Here is a 24,521-nt window from a genome sequence, read left to right on the forward strand (position 1 = left end):
GTGCCCAGGAGAACTGACAGCAGGGACCCAAACAGAGGTTCGCAGTCCCGCATTCACGGAAGCCTGATTCACACCCAGGAAAAGGCGGAAAGAATCTCAGCGCCCATCAGGGGACAAGCAGAGAAGGGAGTGAGGTCCATCCAGGACCTGGACCATCGACATCCTGGACAGGACGCCATCCAGCCTCTGAGGGAAGGAGGTTCTGACACGAGCTGCAGCCCGGGTGAACTCTGAGGACCTCAGGCTACATGCACTCCACCGGGGACCCTGTGTGATCCCACCTCACAAGCTGCGTGGACAAGCCTGACTCTAGAGACAGAGAGTAGAGTAGACGTTACCAGCGCTGGGTCGCTCCCAAAGGAAATCAACCCTGAACGTTGACTGGAAGGACTGATGCTGAAGCTGAAGCTCCAGTACTTTGGCCACCTGATACGAAGAGCTGAGTCACTGGAAAAGATCCTGGTGCTGGGAAAGACTGAAGGCGGGAAGAGAAGGGGACCATAGAGGATGAGATGGCTGGATGGCATCACCGACTTGATGGACATGAGTTTGGGTAAATTCCAGGAGATGGTGACGGACAGGGAGGCTTGGCATGCTGCAGTCCATGGGTTTGCAAAGAGTTGGACAGGACTGAGCGACTGGACAAGGGCTAGGGAAGGGTGCTGTGAGTTAGTGTTAACGGGGAACAGAGTTTCAGTTTGGGAAAATGAGAAAGCTCTGGCGATGAAGCGGTAATGGCTGTACAATGACGTGTGTAGACCCAAAGCCACTGAACTGTGTGCTTAAAAGCGATAAAGATGGCAAACCTTAGCTTATGTGCATTTTACTAATTTTTTTTTTTAAATTAATACCAAGCCAACTTATATCCCAACTAATCCAGTCAAGACCCTGCTCAAAGGCCAGAGACACGGGTCCATGACTATGGGGACCGCTCCATGACATCTCTCGGGCTGCAGCCATGGGTCAGCCCTGCCCTGTGTGGGTAGCGAGCTGGGGCGGGCAGAGCGGTGGGAGCAGGTGGCCGAGGAGCCAGGGCTGGGACCCATGAGGGCGGGCCCTAATGGGAAAACCAGGTCTGGGTGCGTGCGGTGAGCACCCAGGCCCAGGATGGGGGCTGCAGGGCCCTGAGGATGCTGTTGACGCCCACCACTGCCTTTCCTTCCGAGACGCTGCCCACGGTTCCCGAGACCACCCGAGCGGCAGCAGCTGAGGTGTGGTGGGAAGGTGGAGCCTGGGCTGAAGGTCCATGGCATGGCACATAGGCACCGACCTCTAAGAGCCAGTATCCAGATCTGGCACCTGGACATCTCAGGAGAAGGAGTGAAGAGCCTGCTCAGGAAGCTGGAAGCTGATGGCAAGGGCCAGAGCCGAGCACGGGCTGCAGGCAAAGCCGTCTCCAGCAGCACCCCCGTCCCGGCGGCTGCAGACGGCCAGGCTCGCATTCCATTCCAGAACCCGGCACGTCTGAGCCTCAGCCACAGCCGCCCTCTCCCCCAGAGCATCTCCGCAACGAGGGAGGCACTGAACCCAGAGCGGCTCCTGCGGTGCTAACTCGGCGAGATGTCCCAGTCGCGCTTCGGAGCGCTGAGCATTCACCATCCTCCCAGGCGTTGCCATAGCAACCGTGAGCACAGGCTTCTCCCTCAGAGGGCAGCAGGGGCGAGGCTGGGCGGGGTGGCCTCCCCAGGGGGCCTTGAAAACAGGGAGAGAGGCGTGGCCGGGACGTGGCCGAGAGGCTGCCCGCCTGCAACCCGTCTCCCGCCCCCCTGGCCACACCTGCAAGGTCCGCCTGAGGATCGGGTCAGGGGAGTCCTCAGGTGGCTGGGACCATCTCAGTCCTCTCCCCGTAAACTGGCATGGCCCGGGTGCCGGCCACTCTGTCCCCTGAGGCAAGCGCTTCCCTTTCAGCCCCAGATAATTTCCCATCAGCCCTGCAGGAGCGAGAGGGCAGGGCGCCCATCTCACACGGGCGGGGCCCAGGTGGCCAGAGAAGGGTCCCCGGGTCTCCCGCCGGAGAAGCGCCCCCATCCCTGCCCCGTTTCATATCTAGTGTCCTGCCTCGGACCCCACAGCCTCCCGATGGGCCCGGGCTGCAGGAGGGCAGAGGGTGGCCAGGCCCACCCACCCAAACACCAACGGTGCAGGCACCCCAGAGGCCCCATGGCAGCCCAGCCCAGCCCTCGTGCAAATGCAAAGGAAAAGGGTGCCATGAGGTGCAGGGCACGCAGGGCAGTGGGTAAGAGGAGGCCTGGGCAGTGGGGGCAGGAACCACCTACAGTCAGGACCAGGCCCGGGGGGCACAGGGGCCGGGGTGCAGGAGAGAGCTGGGGTGCTCCTGGTCAAACAGCACATCCTGCCCACTGTGCGGAGCGCCGTGTCCAGGCCCGGGCCCCCTGGGACTTGCAGAGGGACGCCCCAGCCCGGCCCCCAGGAGGTGGTCTCCTCCCACAGGGCTGTGCCCACCAGAAGCCTCGACATCTGCTTCCTGATACAGCCCGGCTGGCCGGCTGCCCACTTCTGGGGGCTCTGCAGACCCACCCCTGCCCCCCGGACTGCATCAGCAGGAATGTAACACTTCAGTGCAGAGAATATCTGGTCCCAAACGCCCCTGGCTAAGCCAGGATGGGGCCTTGCTGTTCCCAGGACGGGTCATCCACAGGTGACAAAGCAAGGGCCCACCTGCCCACACCTGGGGAGGGTGCATGAGCCACGACCGGGGCCACCCCCGCCCCCCGCCCGGCACGCCCTGCCCTCAGCAGCTGCGGGGAGGCAGAGGGCAGCGGGGACAGAGGGCAGGACGGTGGGCGGGGACACAGAAGCCACCATCTCCAATAAACCGGAAGGAAGGCTGGAAAAGAGAACCATCCGCAGCGACAAAGAAGATGATACATAACAGCTCGACATGAAACAACCATGCGAGCAACATATAACCAACACGACAGAAACGTGAGGGGCCCCAGCTGCGCACAACGCCAGCTTTCCTCCTGTTTACTCTCAAAGTGCAAGTCCTGCCCAAATTTCAGTGAGGTTATTTCTGAGCTTGACAAAATGTATTTGAAAGTTCAATGTGAAATATGAGTACGTGAGAGCAGCTGACGCTGTGGAGGGGCACAAGCCGGGCTGTAAAGGCGCTGAAGGCCCCGGGTTAGAATAAACGGAGTCCCCGAGTCAGGGTGGAGCCCCCGAGTCAGGGTGGAGCCCCGAGGACTCAGACGGACGGATGACAGAGCAGCAGAGCTGGCCGATTAAAAATGCTCCATTCCGGATGAAGTGCTTTTCCAAAACTGAACGCTTTCTTTGTTCTGAGTATCAAAGTAGTATCACTGGTTGTAAACAAAGGCCAGAGTGAGGCACAGCCCCAGGTGGGCCCCGGGGAGAGGACAGCCTTCTGAGAAGCAGGGAGGGGGCCGGGCGGAGAGGACGGCCTCCTGAGGACGCAGGGAGGGGGCCGGGTGGGCAGGAGAGGAAGGCCAGAGTGAGGCACAGCCCCAGGTGGGCCTGGCAGAGAGGACGGCCTCCTGAGAAGCAGGGAGGGGGCCGGGCGGAGAGGACGGCCTCCGGAGAGCAGGGAGGCTGCCTGGAGGCCCAAGGAGGAGGCCGGGCGGGCAGGAAAGGAAGGCAGGGCGAGGGGGCGGCAGTGATGGGAGCAGGAAGGCAGCGGCTCCTGGGCAGGTTGCATCTGGGAAGGCGGGCGGGTATTTGATTCTTGCCTCCACCGCCCACCACCCACCACCAGGAAGAAGGTGGGGAAGTGACAGACGTTTGATCTAAAACTAAACACACAGCTTCCGTGTCCTCAGGTAATCAGAACCCCAGGGAGAGAGTCCAGGCTTTTGGGAGGAGCAGCAAAAAGAGCCAAGGACGCCCCCACCTGCACAGCAGCCCGTGGCCCCAGCCCGAGGGTCAGCGTGGTCTTGGAAGGTGCTCGGGGGGTGCCCCTCAACCGAGCCTTCCCTGATCCACGCACTCGGGGGCTCTGAGCGCCCATCAGCAGGTCCTGTGGTAACCCTGCCAAGTGTGGCCTGGAGCTGGAGACCAGTTTTCTGGATGCAGAACAGACCTTGCCTGCGGTGCTGGGGAGGGCCCACTGCACAGACACAGACACACAGACACACACACACACACACACGTACACACATGCAGGTACACACACACAGAGATACACAGACACACACAGGTACACACACACAGAGACACACACACGTACACACAAGCAGGTACACACACAGAGAGACACACAGACACACACACACATGTACACACACGCATACACACACAGAGAGACACACATACATACATGTACACACAGAGACAGACACGTACACATGTACACACATGCGCACACAAGCACACATGTACACACAGAGAGAGACACAGACACACATGTACACACAGACACACATGCAGACACACACAGGCACACGTCACACACAGGCACACACAGAGACACACACAGAGATACACTTAGACACGTACACACATGTACACACAGGGACACACCCATACACACAGGCACACATACACACAGAGACACACATGTACACACACAGAGGCACACACACAGACACACACACAGACACACACAGGCACACACACATAAACACAGATACATAGACACACACAGACACAAATAGAGACATACACAGACACGTACACACATGTACACAGGCACACACATGTACACACACAGGTACACACACAGGCACACACAGAGAGACACACACATACAGAGACACACACAGACACACATGCACACACACAGAGACATACATGCACACACACAGGCACACATATCACACACAGGTACACACACAGACACACACTCAGACACGTACACACATGTACACACAGGCACACACTCATACACACACAGGCAGAGACGCACACATACACACAGAGATACACATGTACACACACAGAGGAACACACACAGGCACACACAGGCACACACACATAAACACAGACACATAGACACACACAGACACATAGACACACACAGACACAAATAGAGACACACACAGAAACGTACACACATGTACACACACAGGCACACACAGAGAGACACAGACAGACATACAGAGACACACACAGACACACATGCACACACAAACACACACAGAGGCGCACACACACACAGACACACAACACGGGCAGGGGCACATTTGAAAGCTGGGCCATCGCCTACACCCACAGAAAAATAGACCGATTTTTTCCAAGTCTTAATTATTCCACCTTAAATGATCTGCCTTGGAGTAAACAGCAGCCAGGTCGTTCAATTGGACAGAACTGGGGAGGCCCAGGCTTGTGGGGGTAGCTTACGCCTGTCACACTTGAAAAGAACCCTACTTCCTGGCAGCTGCTGAGTACGGGCCCTGCTCTGGGCAGCTGGAGCCTGGATGCAGCCTGAAGGCTGGACTGGGCCCTTCCAGGTTCCCCGACGGCCCCAAAAGGAGGCAGGGCCTGGCCTTGGACAGGCAGACCCTTCCTCCCAGGCCCCTCCCCATGGGAGCCCCATAAGTCCTGGGTCAGGGGCCCGGGGCTACATGTGTGGAAAACAGGGCAGCTGGGAACAGAGAGGCCTGGAGTCCGGCCACATGTCAGGCTCGCCTGGGCCGAGATAGGGAGACAGGTGTCCAGGCGGGGGATGCACAGACCAGCGGGGACTCCAGGAGACCAGAGCACGGAGGCCACAGCCCTCAAGTTGGGCCCCAGGGCAGCTGGAGGGGTCAAGGAGGGGAAGCGGTCCATCCTCCAGGGAAGCAGAGCTGCCATGGGGCCCCGGGGGTCAGCGGGCATCCTGGAAAGCCCAGGGCTCTCCTTCAGGCTCCGCTGGGCACCGTCCATATGCCGAGATGGGCAGAGCAGCGAAGCTTCCTGAAAGCTGTGCCCACGCCAGTTTAGGGCCCCGGGGTGGGGTGGGGGGTTCTCGATCCGGTGACAGGTAGGGGCTGGGGGCTTCTCAGAGCCAAGGACTGAATCCCAGTGGACCCCCCAGCTGGAAGTGGGAGGAGGGGCATGTTTGGAAGAAAGAAATCTGAGGGTGGCCTTGCTTTAGCCTGAGGATGGGGTCCTTACAAGGATGTATCCAGGGTACTGAGGAGAGTTCACCTTGGTGGGGGGCAGGGGGCTCCCCAGCACAGGATGAGGGGGCCCTTCCTCCCTCACCCATAGGACCCCCCAGTCCTGAGGCTGGAGCTACCCTGGGGTTTGTGAACTCAGCAGAGACGAAGCCACAGCCAATGCCACAGAAACAGGCCTCTGGGAGTTTGGTGTTTAATGAGCCAGACCTGGAAGCTGGGGCAGAGGTGGAGAAGACCCCACACACCAGCCCCAGTGGGCGGGTGGGCAGAGGCGGCAGTCTGGAGTCTGCAGCTTGGTCCATGGGGCTGGTGTTCCCACCCCTGAGCCAGGGGTGGTCTGAGGTTCCCCACGGCAGCCGCAGGCCAGGCCAGGCTGGCACAGGAGGAGGGGCGGGGAGCAGGAGGGGAGGTAAGGCTGGGGTGTCCACACTCAGGCCAGCCCAACGGACATCTCTGCTTTTGGGGGGACCAATCTTTGTAGACAAAAAATTAATATGCTGATAATTTACCATTCGTAACAACCATTTCTTTACAATGGTGGTTTCCCAAACACCTGCTCGAGGTGGCAGCTGGCTAAGCCCAGCCACACTCGGACTCCCTGGGGCCCCCAGAGGCAGAGGTTTGACCCCCAGGGCCCCCCACAACTGCCCAGAGGTCACCTTGAGCTGAGCCGGGGAGAGCGGGCCCGGGAGGGCAGAGACCATGAGCAGGCCCAGCCTCCCTGGGGGCCTGCCAGCCCCACCCGTCCGCACTGAGGACACTTGCTTGTCTGCTCACCCCCTCAGCTCTCTGGACCGAGGTGTCCCTTGCAGTCTGAGATTTCATGTACGGACACCAAGGTGGCCCACGCAGGCCCACAGCCCAGCTGCACTGCGGTGCTCACCTGAGCCCCCGGGGCCCACTGCTGGCACAGCCAGGGGAGCCCCAGCACCCAGCGCCGCATGGGGGCCTGGAGCTGAACGGGAAGTGGCCAGTGGGCAGCTCCGCTCCCACCCAGCCTCTCTGCTCTGAGGAAGGCCAGCTTCCTCGTGTAGCCGGGTGGCCAAGATGACCCGGAAGACCAGGCAACAGAGCCCCATCCACCCCCATGCCAGCGCGGGCTGGGCTCTCACCACTCACGGCTTCCGTTCTGCCTCGGAAAACAAGGCCCTCTATCCTGGGAGACGATATCTCCGAGAACTTGGAGCTTGGGGGAGGACGAGGTTTGTTCACAGGGTGCGGAGGTTCAGTTGGACCGGATGCAGAGAGCCCAGGGGTGACGGGCTGACGGCCACACGACAGAAGGGAGGCGCTTAATGCCACTGAGCTGGCACTTAAACACGGCTCGGCGGCACCTTTCATGTGACGGGTAACTTACCGTCGTAAAAGACTGGAAACAAAACCAGACACAACGTCCAGTCTTGCCCTCAGGACCGGATACAGCGAGTTTGGATAATCCGTCTCCAGGCACTCTCCCCTAAAGCTGGAGCCGCCATGAGGTGAACGGCCACCTCGCCGGGGACAGACAGGTCATTCGACACGCCAGCCCCTGTGCCTGCATCCATCGGGGGTGTGGGGGCGCATCCGGGCGGCTGCCCTTCACACCCGCTGGGCTGAAGGTGGCTCCCAGTGGTCTCTAAGGCCAGTCTTCACTGGGTGTCCGGGCACGCCTGAGCCCTCGCACACCCTTTGAAACAAGGGCACGCGCAGACAGCTGCACACGCGGCCCTGCCTGTGTATGGAAGCAGACTCCAAGGCCTCGCCCCTCTCCTGGCGGGGTCGCCGCCCCGGCCACGGGAAGAAGCGGAGGGGCCAGACACGCCCTGGCACCCGGTTCCACGGCCCAGGGACCCCTGGAGGCCTGACTGGGGGCCCAATTAGGAAGCAGGAAGCTCCCCTACAATTACACAGTGACTTGCATCTGAGATAAAAGCCTGGCAGGACCCCACGCTTCCTCTAGTTACCCAACGCCAGCCCCGTCTCTGGGCCCTCCTGTCACCCCACGCCAGCCCTGTCTCTGGGCTCTCCTGTCTCTCCACTCCACCAGCCCTGTCTCTGAGCCTTCCTGTCACCCCACGCCAGCCCCGTCTCTGGGCCCTCCTGTCTCTCCACTCCACCAGCCCTGTCTCTGGGCCTTCCTGTCACCCCACACCAGCCCTGTCTCTGGGCCCTCCTGTCTCTCCACTGCACACAGACCCATCTCTGGGACCCGGCTTTTCAAAGCCAAGACCTGGCTGGAGGAGCCAGAATCCTGGGGTCGGCGGAGACTGTGGGCAGAAGGGCGGCCCGCTGTGCTCGTGAGGCGGGAGGACCATCGCCGGGCAGGGGTGCAGAGGGCCCAGCCTGGGGGTGGGGGGTGAGGACGGCTCAGCGCCAGGCCACCAGCCTCACCGGCCTCACCTCCCCGGTCAGTCTTTGCCCTGAGGGTCCCCAATCTCCTTCCCAGGCCCACTTTGGGAACACCTGGTTGACCCCGAAGCCATCCCTCCCAAACCTGGTCTTGGCTGACGTCTTGCCTTCCCCCTAGTGGGGGAGGCAGCTTCCTCTAGGCTCCACCTGCCCACCCACCTCCCACACCCCCATTCTCCATTGGGAGAGGCCAGGTGGCAGAGACTATCCCAGGTGCCATCAAAGTCTGACACACTCACCAACCAAGAACCTCATCTTTTGGATCAACCGTCTCTGCACAACCGACAGAAGGCCGGGGTCCACCAGTTGGGTCCTGGCCCCAGAGACGGTAGCAGTCCTCGCCCCCTAACGCACGGAGCACTCCAGGGCCTCTGTGCCAAGGGGCTCATTTCTCTGGCTTACAATCCCCCCGGCCCGTAACCCGAGGCAGCACTGGGTGTGACGCGGGGCCGGGGGCTGGGCAAGGGCGTTGCGGTGCCGGCACGAGCCTCCTGGGCTGAGACACGGAGCCCCAGCCTCGGAGCCGAAGAGCAACTGTCCTTTCAAAAGTGACTCATTTACAACAGGCCCATCAGGCAGAGTCCCGGGAGCTAATTCTAACCTTTGCAGAGGCTTGTTCAGCCTCTTGGAGTTATAATTACCCCCGATCTCCGGGCAGGATAAGGCTGCAATCAGGAGCTTGGATTCGGCCACGAGAAAGTGGAGAACGGGCTTGAGGGGCCAGTGTGGGGCAGGGCCGCGTGGCCGCCACCTGGGTCCTGCCCCTGCCTGCCTGGAGGGACGGCCAGCACAGGCCTGGCCTCTGGGCTCCAGACACAGGGGGCCGGCCCCCACGGAGCAGCTTCTCAAGCACGTCCCTCCCGGGCTCAAGCCACTCTGCTGCTGCTGTAGAACGGGGCTCGTGTGAAGGGCAAGTGGCCTCAGGGTCTCGGCCCCAGAAGAGCCCAGGGATGTGCCATCTGCACCCCCAGCTCCCGGCCGAGCTACAGGAACCCAGAGACCTGGGCCAGGAGAGCCTAGTGGTGGCGGGCTCAGGGGCAGCCCACCCGAGGCCCCTAGCATCACTGGCCTGCCCTGTGGGAAGCATACCCACACGCTCCACCAGACCCAGGCAGCTGGCCTCACCCACACGCGTCCAGCCCGGCCCTGCCCTCAGCCTTACCTTGCCGAAGCTGCCCTTCCCGATGGCACGCAGGATCTGGAAGTGGTCCAGGCTCACTGCAGAGAGAGCAGAGGGGCACCAGGTGAGGGGGCAGCAAGACTGGTGCCCGCCAGGCCCCCACGCTGCAGGGAGCCCCCACACTGCAAGGAGACCCCCAACACTGCAGAGAGACCCCAACACTGCAGGGAGACCCCCAACACTGCAGGGAAACCCCAACACTGCAGGGAGACTACAACATTGCAGGGAGACCCCGACACTGCAGGGAGACCCCCAACACTGCAGGGAGACACCAACACTGCAGGGAGACCTCAACACTGCAGGGAGCCCCCAACACTGCAGGGAGACCCCAACACTGAAGGGAGACCTCAACACTGCAGGGAGCCCCCAACACTGCAGGGAGCCCCCAACACTGCAGGGAGACCACAACACTGCAGAAAGACCTGACACTGCAGAGAGCCCCTGACACTCCAGGGGGCCCCCTACAATGCAGAGAGTCCCCAACACTGCAGGGAGCCCCCCAATACTTCAGGGAGCCCCTGATAGACACTATGGGGAGCCCCCACAATGTAGGCAGCCCCTAGTGCTGCAGGGAGCCCCCCAACACTACAGGGAGCCCCCAACACTGCAGGGAGCCCCTGACACTCTGGGGATTCCCCCCACAATTCAGGGAGCCCCCCAACACTGCAGGGCGCCCCTGCAGGCACCCAGCAGTCCACCTCACCCTAAGAGGGGTCAGGTCAGCCATGGTGCTGCAGGGGGGGCCTGAGCCAAGGCAAAGAGGGGGCCCCGGGGCCAGGCAGCACCTGCTCCTGGGCGCACTGTAGGGGGAGGCCAGGCCACGCTGCCCACAGACGGGACATGATCAGAGCACACGGCGTCCAGAGCAGCCCCCAGCGAGAGGCACCGCAAAACCACAAAGACCCTCGGTCACCCCTCCCGCAGCCTCGGGGGCTGTGCCCCGCAGGTGTCTCCGGACCAGCTCAAGGGGGGCTTGTAAGGGCCCCGGGATGGTAACAGAGCCGCCCATGTCTAAGAGAGACCCCTCAAGGCCTCACTTCCTGGACTTTCTCCATGGAGTCTGACACAGAGCCCCCGAGCCCCGGGGAGAGTCCAGTGTTTGTACGTGTCACGGACTCCTGAGACGCGCTCCCCCACGCACAGGCCCGTCCGTGAGAAGCCCTTCCAAGCCTGCAGGCCGGTGCCTGCAGGCCAGCGCCGGACAGACCCGGGAACGCTGCACAGCTCTCACGCCCCGCGAGGCAGGTGCGGGCGACCTGGTCCTTGCAGGGACAGTGTCCCTCAGCCATCTCAGGACTGCCCTCTGCCCCGGGTGCCCGCGGGACCTCAGGATCTAAGGAGGTCCCAGTGGGCAGCGGGGGAGAGGGGTGGGGCACCGAGCAGCTGGGGAATGGGTCTGCAGGGCTCAGGGCCCAGCCCCCCACCCGCCTGCCCAGTCCGCTCCTGGATCTGGCCAGTTGCTGCCTGAAGACCCCCGGCTCCTTCCTCACCCGCCCATGTGCCCACGGTCAGCACAGCTTGGCTGCTTCTGCGCAGAGCAGAGGACGGGGCCGCGTCCGTGTCCACCGTGGGAACCACCGCCGAGCCTGTGGAAGGCGTCCACTGTGCACGGGCCAGGCCGCCCAGACAGGGGCCCAGGGCAGACAGTGGTGCCTCCCTCCCTGGGCGCTGCGTGCCCTGCTGCCCACGGCCCCAGCAGAGCCCCGAGCATGGGCACCTCCGAGCCATGAGCTGGCAAGGTGCTCAGCAAACAAATCGTTGCTTTTAGAGAAAACCACGAATCCTGGACTTTCGTGTTTCCAGCAGAAGAAAATGGGAATGAAGCTGCATTAAAGAAGAGGCCAGAAACACAGGGCAGCCCTGTGCCTGCCCGTAAGGGGGCTCCTCGCGGGGCTGAGTGGGCGGGTCGGCAGAGACGTCAGAGGCCCCGAGCACCGAGCCAGGCCGTGGGGCAGGCCGAGCGCTCCGGGAGCTGGCCTGGTGCCCCCGGCCTGTGGTCTGCACCGGGCAGTCCGTAGTGCCAGCCTGTGGTTTTGACACAACTCTCCCTGCTTCCTGAGACACCAGTAGGATGGCTGCAGATCCCAGACCGCAGACCGCGTGGTGGACGATGAGGGGAGCTGCCCATTAGAAATGGGGGAAGGGAGCCCGGATGCGTCTGCCAGGCGTCTCAGGAGCGCTGGGTCTGAGTTCCGGGGCAGGCCCAGCGCCTGGCAGGCGCACACGGCGTCAGACCAGAAGCCACGAGCAGGGATCGTCCCTGAGGGTGGTCCAAGGTGGGGCTGGCCTGGACCCCTCCAGGTGAGCCTCGAGCCCACCCACTGACCAGGGTCCCTCTGAGCTCCAGTGACTGGGGCCCCGGGGGCCCATGGGCCACGGCTCCGCCCTGACGCCCATACCCAGTCTACCCCTGCCCACCCGCAGGGCCACCACACAGGCTGGCTCCCACCCGTCTCCAGACCCTGCCTCACAGCCCCCCGAGAACCTGAGCCCCAGAGGCCGCTTTGGGCCCCTCCCGCACCCAGGCTGGCTTTGGCAACACAGCAGCCTCTGGACCCACTCTGGGCAGGACGGCACACCCTGTGAGCCCCCCACCCTCGCCCGGTGCCAGGGTGAGGCTTTCAGCCTACCTCTGGCTCTCCTTTGGGCCTTCGATGACAGCGGAACAAAGGAGACCCCTGCCAGGGACCTGTCACAACAGAGGGGGTGGGTCTGCGACAGCGAGGCTGCAATCCGGAGGATGCAGTGAGAGCCGCACCGCTCACACCAGGTCACGGAGGGCACCCTGAAAACGCAGGTCAAGTCCCCCTGCGCTGAACCAACCAGAGGAGGGGGCTGGGGCTGACGGACCCCCGAGGTGAACAGAGGAACATGTGTGTGCACAGAGGCGGGGGTCCCAGGGCAGAGAGGAGGTGGGGCACGCCGTGTCCACTTTCCTCCCAAGTTTCCGGCCACTGCTGGGCAGGGCCCTGCGGCCCAGGGAGGCGCTGGGGGCCCCGGTGCCAAGGAGCAGAGGAACAAGGCTCCAGGGGGAGGGGAGTCGCCGGGACGCTCAGCACACTTGTCCCTGCATCCGACACCTCCCAGCTCACAGCGCCGTTAAGAGGCCCCGGCAGTCCTGTCTGATCTTGACCCATCTCTGTTGGGAACCTGAGTCCTGCACGTGTCTGCTCGGGCCCGCAAGGACACCAGGGGGCCCTGCGGCCACACGGGCACAGACTCCTCTTGAGGTGGATAAATATTTTAAAACAAGAGTTTTGAGAACACTTATTCTTCGAGGAGGGCTTTCATGTGCTGAGCTGGCCATTGGAAGCACAGCGGTTGCTATGAAAATAGGTCATTTTGACCCAGCCAACTAAGCATGAGTGGAAGGAGGTTTTAATTCTATTTCACAAGGGTCATGGTGCCCACACCAGCTCCCAGCAGCACCCACGGCCTCGCAGGAACCCACAGCATCCTCTCCGCGGGCCCTGCTTGGGCCATCATCACCGGCCTGAGCCCCGGGGCCATGGGCCACTTTCCTTATTACCATCTCAGCACTAAAACCCAGGGGCCCAGACAGAGCTCTGTTCCCCACGGGGTCCTCAGCCACGTTCCCAGATGGGGTGTTTCTCGTCTGATCTACGGGCTTCCCCAGGAGACCACCACCCCCAGGAAAACGCAAGGAGCTCCTTTCTGGAAGCGGGGTTGACGCTCCGACAGCCCTGTGTCCAGGGAGACTTACTGTCCCTGTACCACCCGGACACAGGTGGCGTGGTGGCCCTGTCACCCTCAGCCTGCACCGTCGATCCCGCTGGTGGCCAGCAGGGGAAGGCCACGGGCAGAGGAGAGTAGGGAGGAGAGGGGAAGCGGCCCCCCGAGTACCCAGCGAAGCAGCAGAGAAAGTCGAAAGCTGCCTCTTGGGCAGGAACCACCAGACCCGAAGCAAGAAGGCCAGTAACGTCTGAACACTTTTCCCCCACAATAAAGCCATCAGCACTTCGTGCACACCTGGCCCAGCTTTCTTTTCCACACGAGAACAGGACGCCCTGGCACCGACCGCTGTCAGGGTTCAGCACCCGGGTCAGCGCCCACCCCCATGGGGCCGAGGCCCCTCCCGACAAGCCATGGATGGAGCATGCAGGGTCCCCTCAGATTCCAGGTGCAGACGGCACTGCTCCCACAGGCTGGGGCTTTTCTTAAAACAGACAAAGCTGCCTCCAGTGAGGAAAGCAAGGCAGAGTAAAAATAGACGGCTGAGTCGTGAGTCACCACCATGGCTACCAGCAAGGATGCGGGAGCCCGGGGGTGGACGCTCCCCAAAGGCCTGGAGGGGCAGCCCGGCTCACGACCCCCGCCCCCACGTCCGGCCTCCCGTGGTCCAAGACAGCGTGGCAGCTGCATCCGGGGGGCAGGCCCGGCCCTGGGCTGGAGCCGGAATCCAGGCCAGCCCACCTCCCCTGGGTACCTAGGCCCTCAGAGTATTCTTGGCCTTGAGAGAACCCACCCGAAAGCGGGGATCACGTGGAAAGGGTGGTCACAAACCCCATGTCACGCGTTGTGGACATTCATGCCCAAGGTGACTGAACTGACCCAGAAAACTTGTCAGAGAAAATCACCCAACGCTTCCGAGGCCCGCAGACCTGTGTGGCCACAGAGTGGTTCCCGTCTGGCCACACACCCAGGCCCAGGCCTACCCCACCGCCCGGGGCGCCCACCCTGCCTCCTGGGGCACCCGACCAGCCTCCCGGGTCACCCACCCCGCCTACTGGGACGCCCGGCCAGCCTCCCGGGACACACACCCTGCCTCCTGGGGCGCCCACCTTGCCTACCGGGGCGCCCACCCTGCCTCCCGGGGCACCTGGCCAGGCTCCCAGGGCGCCCACCCCGCCTCCTGGGGCGCCCAGCCAGCCCTCCTGTGATGGACACGGGCACACGCAGGGGCCTGGTCAGCAGACGGGCGCCTCACGGACATGCCGAGGCCCTGACCTGCTCATCACCGCTCGTCCACCCCACTGAAGGTCTGCGGGGACCGAGACACAGGGGCCAGGAGCAGGCCGTCCGCGGGGCCCCACGGTCAACATCGTGTTTACTTCTCAGAGCAACAGGGTGCGGGGCGGGCATCCCTGAGCGTCTCTGAGGGACCCAGGACGAGAAGGATTCGGTTCTCCACTGCCCGCCCCACCTCGCGGGAGGCCCTGTGACCAGGGGCTTCCTTGGGCCCCAAGGATGTCCGGAGACCCCTGGACGAGAAGGTGAAAGGCGGAAAACGGAATCGTGTGCTCTGTGGCCGGCACGCCAGGTTCCCGAGAAGCGGGGAGGGCACCCTCAGGCCGCTCCTGGGCACCGGGCAACCGCCAAGCAGCGCGTGCACCGCCCACCACAGGGGAGGACCCGTCAGGCAGCCCCACCCCCTCCACCTCCTGCCCCGGGCGGCACGGGCAGGCCCCTGGACAGGAGACAGGCCTCCTCTGGTAGCCCGAGCACCCTTCCCGCAGCCCCCGGGCCCTGGCTCTGCCCCTTGTCGGGGTGGGGGCCGTCTTCCCGGCAACCCCCACACCAAGGCCAGCGCGTCCGTCCATCTGAGACACTCCTGCACCCAAGGGGCCCTGCCCACCTGCACCCTCAGGCCCTTGTCCTGGAAGCCCCTGCAGGCCCCTCGGAGCACTCATTGCCCGCTCTGGGCCTCAATGTCCACCCGTGCCCCCCAGCCCATCTGGTGGGGGTGGGGCACCCAGAGCCCTGTGCCTTCCCCCACTGCGCCTCTCCCGCCAGCCTGGCGCCCAGCCGGAAGGCAGGGGCATGCCCTCAGCCCGTCCCTCTGAGAGACAGACACGCCAGGATGTGGCAGCTGCCAGGAGGCAGAGTGCAGGCCTCTGGGGGCCCGGGTTCCGGAATAGTCTGCGCCTGGGGTGCGGGGGCAGGGGCCCGCATGGCTGGCTGGGGACCAGCAGGTGGCCGAGGCCACACTGCCCACCCAGGGCCTCGGGGACCCTTGCAGAGGCCCCCCTCTTTATCCTGGCTCCCATCCCACTCGAGTCTGACGCGTGTTCCGGCGCCTGACAGCAGCGTCTCCAGAGCCCCGGCACTGTCATGAATTAGTGATTAAGCCAACCGTCGGATCGATACAGTGTCTCCACCGCTGGGCCCAGCTCCTCGGCGCCGCAGGGAGGTCACCTGGGGTGGACAGGCTCTCCACTTGTCCAGACTGGGCAGCCGTGCCACCCCCAGGCCACCCAGGGGGTCCTGCAGCCCAAGGCCCATCTCTGGCTGCCTCCATCAGCTGGGTTCACCCGGTGCCAGTACAACCAGCAGGACAGGCCTCCGGGCCCCCTCACCAGCCATGAAAGCTGCCCAGGGCCCGCAGACCAGAAGTGCAGACAGACGGGAGGGCACCAAGGCCCCGGGTGCTGGGAGGGGCGCCCTGGCTTAGCTGGTGGGTGGGGGCAGGGGAGGGGAGGAGGAGCCCAAACAGAATCCCGAGCCCCAAGGCAGGTCTGCCCAGCAAAGAACGCCAACCCCTGTCCTGACACGACCCCGCCCCGCCTTCTGGGCACCCCGCCCTCCTCAGCACGGTGGGAGATCCCAGCACACGTGAATGGATTCTGGGGAGTGTGCCTCCTGTATGCTGAGGGCCAATTCTGGCAGTACAGCATTGGGTCCTCTAGGAAGAGAATCTGGGCCAGGGCGCAGACCGCTGGGAGAGAGTCAGAGCCAGGCACCATGGGAGCGGGCAGCCCCCCAGGCCTGCATCCGCACCAGCCCAGCCCCGACCCCTGAAAGCGGGCCTGGTGGGACACGTGATCAGAGCAGGACCTGCATCCCGGGCGGCAGCGGCAGGCCCTGGGCTGTGTGCAGGGAGCCGGCCCCTGGAGGGAAAAGGAGACGGTCCTGACGGCTGGGGACACGGGGAGGGCCTGGCTAGAGGTCGAGGCCCGCACGCGGCGAGATGCCAGTCTCGGCTCAGGGACTGGAAAACGCTCGTCTGCCCACATCTTTCCATCTGCAGCCTTGGGCTCTCGGCCGAGGCCCTGCGGCCTTCCCCACGGAGGATGGGTGGACCGAGGGCTGGAGCTGAAGCGAGGGGCAGCAAGGCCCCAGGTGCCTCCGAGCAGCAGTGCCGGGAACACGGACGCAGGCCTATGGCTCTGCCGCGGGGCTCACCGCCCAGCCTCTGTCCTCCAGGTCCACGTGCCAGAATGGGCTTCCTTCTCGGGGCCGAGGGATACTCCAGGGCATGGAGAGCCCACGGCCTATCTCTGCACCCAGGGGACACCAGGCTGCCTCCACGTCTCCTCGACATGGACGAGGGCTCCGGGGTCCTCTCTGAGGCCTGCTCTCAGCCCTTTGGATGAACACTTGAAAGTGGAACCACTGGACTGAATGGCGATTCAGTCTTTTTTAGGAACCGTTACACTGTCCCCTGGGCTTCCCGGGTGGCTCAGCGGTGAAGAATCTGCCTGCGATGCAGAAGGCACAGAAGATGCCACAGGATTGATCCCTGGATCAGGAAGATCCCCTGGAGGAGGGCATGGCGACCCACTGCAGTGTTCTTGCCTGGAGAATGCCATGGACAGAGGAGCCTGTCCTTGGCTACAGTCCAAGGGGTTGCAAAGAGTCAGACACGACTTAGCGACTGAGTGCGTGCGCGTGCGCATGTGCGTGCGCGCACACACACACACACCGTCCCCCACACCCTCACCAGCACTTTCTCTTTTCTGGATTTTCGGAGCCGGGGCGCTCCAGGGGATCCATGAGCAATCGAGTGCCCAGGGTGCCAGGGTGGGGGTACCACAGGCTGCCTGCCCAGGAAGGTGTGTATGTGCACATGTGTGTGTCTGCATTGTGTTTGCATGCTTATACACACATGCATGTGTGGTTATGTGTGCAGAAACCCACCTGTGCCCTCAGCCACTCGAGTCCAGGTCCCCAAGGCCCCCATCCCAGGACCTCAGGCTGTGCCGCTCATATCGCACTAAACTTCTTTGCGGGTGGGAGCCCACCCTTACCCCACCTGGCGCCTCCCCTGCAGCTCCCCAGATGCCTGGGCCAGCTGGTAGCACACGTGTTCCCCATCGGGGCTGGGATGTAACCGGTCTCCCGGGGGATGCACACAGGCTGCCCCTCAGTGAGAGGGGGGGGTCAGGCCAGCTGGGAGCGCAGTCCTGCACACACTCCCCGTCGGGGCAGGGAGGTAACCGGCCTCCCGGAGGACACACACGGGCCGCCCCTCAGTGGGGGTGTCGGTTGACCTGCCTGACCAGATCCCTCAGCACCGGGCGGCCGGTTAACCATCGTCCCCACCCACGGAGGCCGCGGAAGTTGCCATGGTTCCACTTCTGGACGAGGTCGGGCACACGGGTGACAAGGTGCAGAGCCAGGCACATCACCACACGTCCGAATACGATTCAGGGAGGAAGTGTGGGCAGGCCCTGGTACCGGGAGGAGAAGGTTGCAGGTCGCAGCGGGGGCCCCTGATGAAGAGGCCCCCCAGCCCACACACCAGCGGGCCCCCACGCACTGAGCTGGAGAGAGACACCCCGAAGGCCCACCTGAGAGGGAACGGCCAGCCGGGCTCAGGACAATGCAGGGGACAGGGCAGATTCCGGGTGGGCAGAAACGCACCAAGAACTGCGAGTCATTCAGTTTAACACAGTGGAGTTTATGTGGAGTTCATCTCGGTTAACACCTCGGCGTCATTGAACACGAGACTCGCGACGGCACAGGATCTGTGCGGGACAGGCCCACGTTGCCTATTCAGGGCAATCGCCCTGGGGGGGTCGGGGCAGGACAGTCCTCAACCCCATTCTTTCTTGATGGAAGGGTAAGTAAGTCACGTGTAGAGCTAGAGCAGCTTGTCCTGACATTAGACAATACAAAATTCATAAAAACCCCAGCCTCATCCATCAAGTCTGCATTTTATTTATATCCAGCCTCGTTTCAGAAAAGGATTGGAGGCAGTGACCCATTTCCTTGGCCTGGCACTGCCGCTGGGCAGACGTGGGAGCCGACCCTCCAGCAGCCCAGGCCGGCCCCTCCTCGGTCCAGCTGTCTGGGGACTCAGCTCCCATCACAGGTGCTGGGCCTGGCCCACTGGACAGAAGTGGGGCTTCTGGGCACAGAGCAGGGGTGGGACAGAAGGCTGGGGAGTGGACAGTCCCCACACGCTGGAGCCCTAGGCTGCAGCCAGGACGTTGGAACCGAGATGGGGACGAGCTGGTCAATGCAATGTGCCCCACGCCTGGCCTGCCCATCTCTCAGGCCATCCACTCCTCACCGAAGGCCTTTGAGGTCAGAGCCCCCTGTCCAGCCTGCCGCCAACTGAGCCAGGGCCCCGTGGGCCTGGGGTCCCGGCTGGCCCTGCGTCCTCCGCAGGCCTGCTGGCCGTCCCGTGCTGACAGCTCACAGCCTCGGTGTCCACTCGGTGGTGACCGCTAACGGCCAGCTCGCTGAGCCCGTCTGCTCCAGGAAGGTGACCGCTAACGTCCACCTCGCTGAGCCCGTCTCCTCCAGGGCCGCGCTCGTCCTCAGACGCTTTCAATCCGTGTGCCGAGCTCTTTGGGTTCGCTGAGTCTGATGCCAGCTTGGAGAAAGCTGGCACCCTTCCCGCATGCATGCCCTCCCCTGTTTAGGGCCACACTTCCCCACAGACGCTGCACAGCTGTCAGACGACGCACTTACAAGCTTTTCTGAGGCATAAGTGACACACAGCAGATGAAACCCTGAGATGCAAGACTGATCGGTGTGAACGCACACGTGCACACACCCAGGAACTGCACCACAGGCAGGGGCAGCTGGTCACAGGTCCCCGTCAGGGCAGCAAGGTCCACCTCCGAGGGGGAGTGCGCTTGCCATACATTTATCCCCAGCATTCAGAACATGTGAAGAGCTCCCACAGATCAACAAGAAACAGACGACAACAACAGAAAACGCACGAAAGTCTTGAATAGGCACCTCGTGAAAGACGACGTCCTAATGCCCAGCCCAGCCAACAGGAACCGCAGCTCCGTGCCTTAGCCAGCAGGGCTGCAGAAACAGACCACGGTGGGGCTCCACCCACCCACCAGAGCCTGAAGCTACAAGAGGCCGCCAAAACGGAGGCTGGCGGCGGAGCCGCTGCACAGCACTCCAAAACCGCTGGTCAGTAGCTGGCAAAGTTGAGCGGATAAGATTCTACAGCCCCCAAACCAAAATCAATTGAGTTTTTTAAAAAAGAAACCAACACAACACTGTAAAGCAATTACCCTCCAATTAAAAACTTTAAAAATTAAATAAAAAGATCCTACGGCCCAGCCAATTGTCACCCAGAAACGCACACCTCTGTTCACCAATAGACACGCACGAGGAATGTGGAAGAGTCACAGACTGGAGAGTACCCAGATGCCCAACATCAGCAGAACAGATCAATGATGCTGATCTTTTCACACAAAGAATTCCAGACAGAAGGGAAAGAAGGACTGCGGCAGCAGCCAGCACCTCGGCCGGGCCTCACAGGAGCGCCTGCCTGCTGAGAGAAAGCAGCCTGACACGGGTGAGCATGAGCTTTACAGGCGCTCCTCATTTGTCTTTTAATTTATCTATTTTTAGTCGTAGGATAATTGTTTTACAATATTGTGTTGGCTCCTGCCGTACATAAGCATGAATCAGACGTAGGTACACATATGTCCCCTCCCTCCTGAACCTCCCTCCCACCTTTTCTGTTTTAGAAAAATACGTATGTTCCAGTTACTAGATGCAGAATCTACAAATGTCTATTGTGTTCACCGTAATTGTGATCTTTGATTCCCTTGCCAACTTGTGTCTCCTTGACCTAAAAATGATAGAAATATCCTGACATCTCCCACTGCAACGTTGGGCTTATTGATTCTTCTCAGCAGGTCCTTCATATATTTGGGGGCTACTTTGTCAGGGGCACACAAGTTTAAAAGCAAAATATATCAGATGTTTAGGAGGCAGCCGACGGGAGCAAGAGGGAAATTCATAGCTCTAAGTGCGTGTGTGAAAAGTCACTTAGTCGTGTCCAACTCTGCAATCCCATTGGACGGCCCCCCACCAGGATCCTCTGTCCATGGGATTCTCCACGCAAGAACACTGCAGTGGGTTGCCATTTACTCCTCCAGGAGAAGCTCTAAGTTCTTAAATCAGAAAAAGGGCATCTATGACTGATTCATGTTGATGTATGGCAGAAACCAATGCAATACTGAAAAGCAATTATCCTTCAATCAAAAATAAATAAATTTAAAACAAAAGCAGACAACAAAAGAAGAAAGGATATAAAATAAAAGGAAAAAACTAGTAAAGAGTGGAGATGAGTTAAATAGAGACAAACAATTCAGGAACTTCAACAAAGCCAAGACCTGCTTTTATAAGGTTCATAAAGCCATGAAAGCTCTGCAAGAGTAAATCTTTTAAAAAGAGAGAAAACACAAATATTAAAGATTTTAGAAAGAGGACGTCATTATAGATCCTACAGGCATTTAAAAGATAGTATACAAAGATCATGAACAACTTCATGTCATCAAATTACACTATGTAGATGAAAAGAGAAAATTTCTTGAAATACATAATTTACCAAACTAACACAAAAATAAATACAATCTGAACAGCCTTATATCTGTTTTTTAAAATAATACATTCACAGTTGAAAATCATCATATGAAAAGAAGAACTCCAGCCCAGTGACTTTAGCAGTGAAGTCCACCAAATTTTTAGGAAAGAAATAACATACCACAATCTTACACAACCTAATTCAAGAAACAGAGAAAATGAGCACTTCTTAACTCTTTCCACGAGACCAGTATTTTTCTGATATCAACACCTGATAAAGACATTACAAGAAAAGAAAATTAAAGACCAATATTCTTCATGAGCATAGATATAAAATTCCTTAATAAAACAGTGGCAAGTTAGCAGCAATATAGAAAAACAGAACCTATCACGACTGAGGTTTATGCCAGGAATGCAAGGTTGGTTTGACTTTGAAAATCCATTGCTTTGAGTCACACTGCACTAAGAGAATAGAGAAGGAAACATACGATCACCTCCACAGATGCAGAAAATGCAGTTTCCTGTGAGTCAGTCATGGCTCAGTAAAGCTGTTAACATGCCTCATACAACAGCGTTTGACACAGTCTACAGCCAGTCCTGATGAAGACACTCAGCAAGCTAGAACAGAGCAGAACTTCTCCACTGAGAGGACACCTGCAAAAGGTCAGCAGCTGAACCGCACAGAATGGCGACAAAGGGAACACCTTCCCCCAGCTGGGGAGCAAGGCAAGGCTGGCCACTCCCCACTTCTCTCAACACAGCCCTGCCCCAGCCAGCAACATGAGGAGTTTAAGGGAAATTGGAAAGGAAGAAGTCAAGGTGTGTTGATTCACACGTGACATAGCTGTCTACCGAACAAGTCTTAGGGCATCTACAAACCCCTTCTAGGGCTATAACAGTAAGTGAATTAAGAGAGGCCACAGGTGTGAGGTCTACAAAAATGTATTAGATCCCTAACACATAGTAACGAACCACTGAGATCTTTTTAAATTCCACTAACAATAGCAGCAAAAGCATCAAACACACAGAATATATCTGAAGAAAATGCGAGGCACTCACACATACAACGCAATGAATCCCTGTTGAGAGGAAGTACAGGAGCTAAATCAGTGGACGGGGGCCCTTTGCCCCAGGGTGGGAGCGGTGAACCGTGTGAAGGGATCCCTGCTCCCCAGGTTTACCCGTAGAATCAGTGCAATTTCAGTCCAAACCCTAGCAGGCTTTTAAAATAGAAACTAGTAGGCAAGTACTGAGATTTATCTGGAAATATAAATAATCTAGCAAAGCCAATATAGTTCGTTAAAAACACAGCACGTTTAGAGGACTCGCTGGATCTGGTTTGAAGACTGTGGAGCTCGTGTGAGGACAGACGGACAGGCTGCTCAGAAACAGCTGGCACCACCCATGCCAACCGGCCTTTGACCAAAGCGCTAATGCAGGCCTAGACGCAACATCTGCCTTTCAGCAAAGGGACCCAGAGCCGCCAAACCGCCATCAGGAAAAACATGGGCTTTAATGCGCCTTGTGAAATGCCCCCAAATAATTCTAGATGGACTCCAGACGTAGATACAAATGTTCCAAGTACAAAACGTCTAGGAAAAAATATAGGATAATATTTTTGCAACCTAAAGACAGGCAAAGATTTCTTAGATGTAATGCCCAAAACACCAACCATGAAAGAAAAAAAAAAGGATAACTTTGGCTTTGTTGAGATTTAAAATGTGTGCTCTTTAAAAGTCACCACGAGGCAAATGAAAAGTCAAACCTAGGAGATGTATTTGCAACACATTTCCAGCCAAGGATGTGTAACCAGATTATATAAAGAACACTAGGAGATCAGTAATAAAATGGCAAACACGCAACTTAAAAGGAGGCAAAGACGTGGACAGATGTCTGCGTCCACGTCCTCCTCACAGAGGGGGACGTACAAAAGTTCAACGAGCTAGGAAAGGACATGCACCGTTGTTAGACACCAGGCGACATAAACTACCCCCAACAGGGTACCACCGCCTCCCACCGGAACAGCCCGGATGGACTGACACGGCAGGGGCCACCCGGACGTGGACAGCCAACCCCACACGCTCTGCTGGGAACGGAGCCCCGTAGGTCGCTGTGGAAAACTCCTCACGCGTCCTCACCAGGTAAAACGTGTGCTGGCTGAGCCACCACGCGATCCCGTTCCTCGATATCTGCCCAAAAGAAACCAAGCAGATGTCTGCACGGGGACACTCTCTGCAACCTCATTCCTAACAGCCGCATCCTGGAAAAGATCCAAGAGCCCACGTGCAGAAGACTGGATAAGGAAATCGAGCTATATCCGTACAATATAGAACAGCACTCAGCAATTTTCTTTTAAAAAAAGAACAAACTACCCATACAGAACAAGATGGATGAGTCCCTCAAATCCCGCGCTGAATGGAAGGAGCCAGATTCAGAAGCGCACGTCGGGTATGACTCTGATTATGTAAGTTCAAGGGCAGGCAAAACTAATCTGTCGTGACAGAAAGAGCACCCGCGTGTGCCTCGGGTGTGGCGGGGGCCGCCTGGAGCAGAGTGGGGGTTGGGGGGAAAGGCCTCAGAACAGTGCAAAGGCTGAATCCGGACGGGGGGTGGTCGGTCTCGGTGACTCGGACACAAGGCTTGGACACACTTGTCAAAACCCATCGGCTGTGCCCTTCGTCTCTGTGCATTTTCCTGTAATTAGAGCTCAGTGAAAACGTACGAATACATATTATGAATATTTTGTAGAGGGGAGTTTTAGGTACCCAACCTACTATATTGTAGGAAAGAGTCCTTCACAGTCAGAGAGCAGGAGACGGGATCAGAGAGGCTGAGTGACCCGCCCACTGTCACAGGGCGCCAAGCAGTCCGGGTCAGAGCCCAAGCCTCAGGACGAGGGGCTAGTCCACCGTGGGGCTGGGGGGTGGCCTTGGGGGACAGGGGTATTGGGGGGAGCTCAGCCGGCAGGAAGGGGCTCCCAGAGCACAGACACCACGGGAGCATCACGTCACGTGAGCAGCCAGCCCGGGTCCCTGGGGGTGGGGAGGGGAGCCGGGGGCACAGGCCAAGAGCAGCTGCAGTTGCTATGCCTGCCCCTCACCGATGCGCCCTGGCAGAGGGCAGCCAGGGCAGGGGGTGGCAAATGCCCCCCACGCCTGCTGCCTTGGGATCATCTCAGCTGGACATCTGGCCCATGTGGGGGTGGGTTCGTTCTGAGACCGTTCCGTCAAGGCGACCAGGGTGACCCCACAGCGCAGCGCTCAGCCTCTACACCTGCCCCGCCCCCCAGGGCAGACCCTCCGCCCTCCCCACCCACGCCATCCCGGAGCCTGTGCCCCAGAAGGTCA

The 24,521-nt window shown here is 59.9% G+C and overlaps 1 protein-coding gene across 1 annotated transcript in view; it reads right to left on the reverse strand.

Moving 5' to 3' along the window:
• STK32C (serine/threonine kinase 32C) overlaps positions 1 to 24,521 on the reverse strand; it is a 71,980-nt gene that overhangs the window by 23,347 nt on the left and 24,112 nt on the right. Inside the window, exon 2 of the mRNA XM_025273957.3 lies at positions 9,631 to 9,686. Coding sequence (XP_025129742.2) covers positions 9,631 to 9,686 — 56 coding nt within the window. The remainder of the gene's footprint in view (positions 1 to 9,630; positions 9,687 to 24,521) is intronic.

The sequence above is a fragment of the Bubalus bubalis genome, chromosome 23 (genome assembly GCF_019923935.1).
Source record: "Bubalus bubalis isolate 160015118507 breed Murrah chromosome 23, NDDB_SH_1, whole genome shotgun sequence".
NCBI lineage: Eukaryota > Metazoa > Chordata > Mammalia > Artiodactyla > Bovidae > Bubalus > Bubalus bubalis.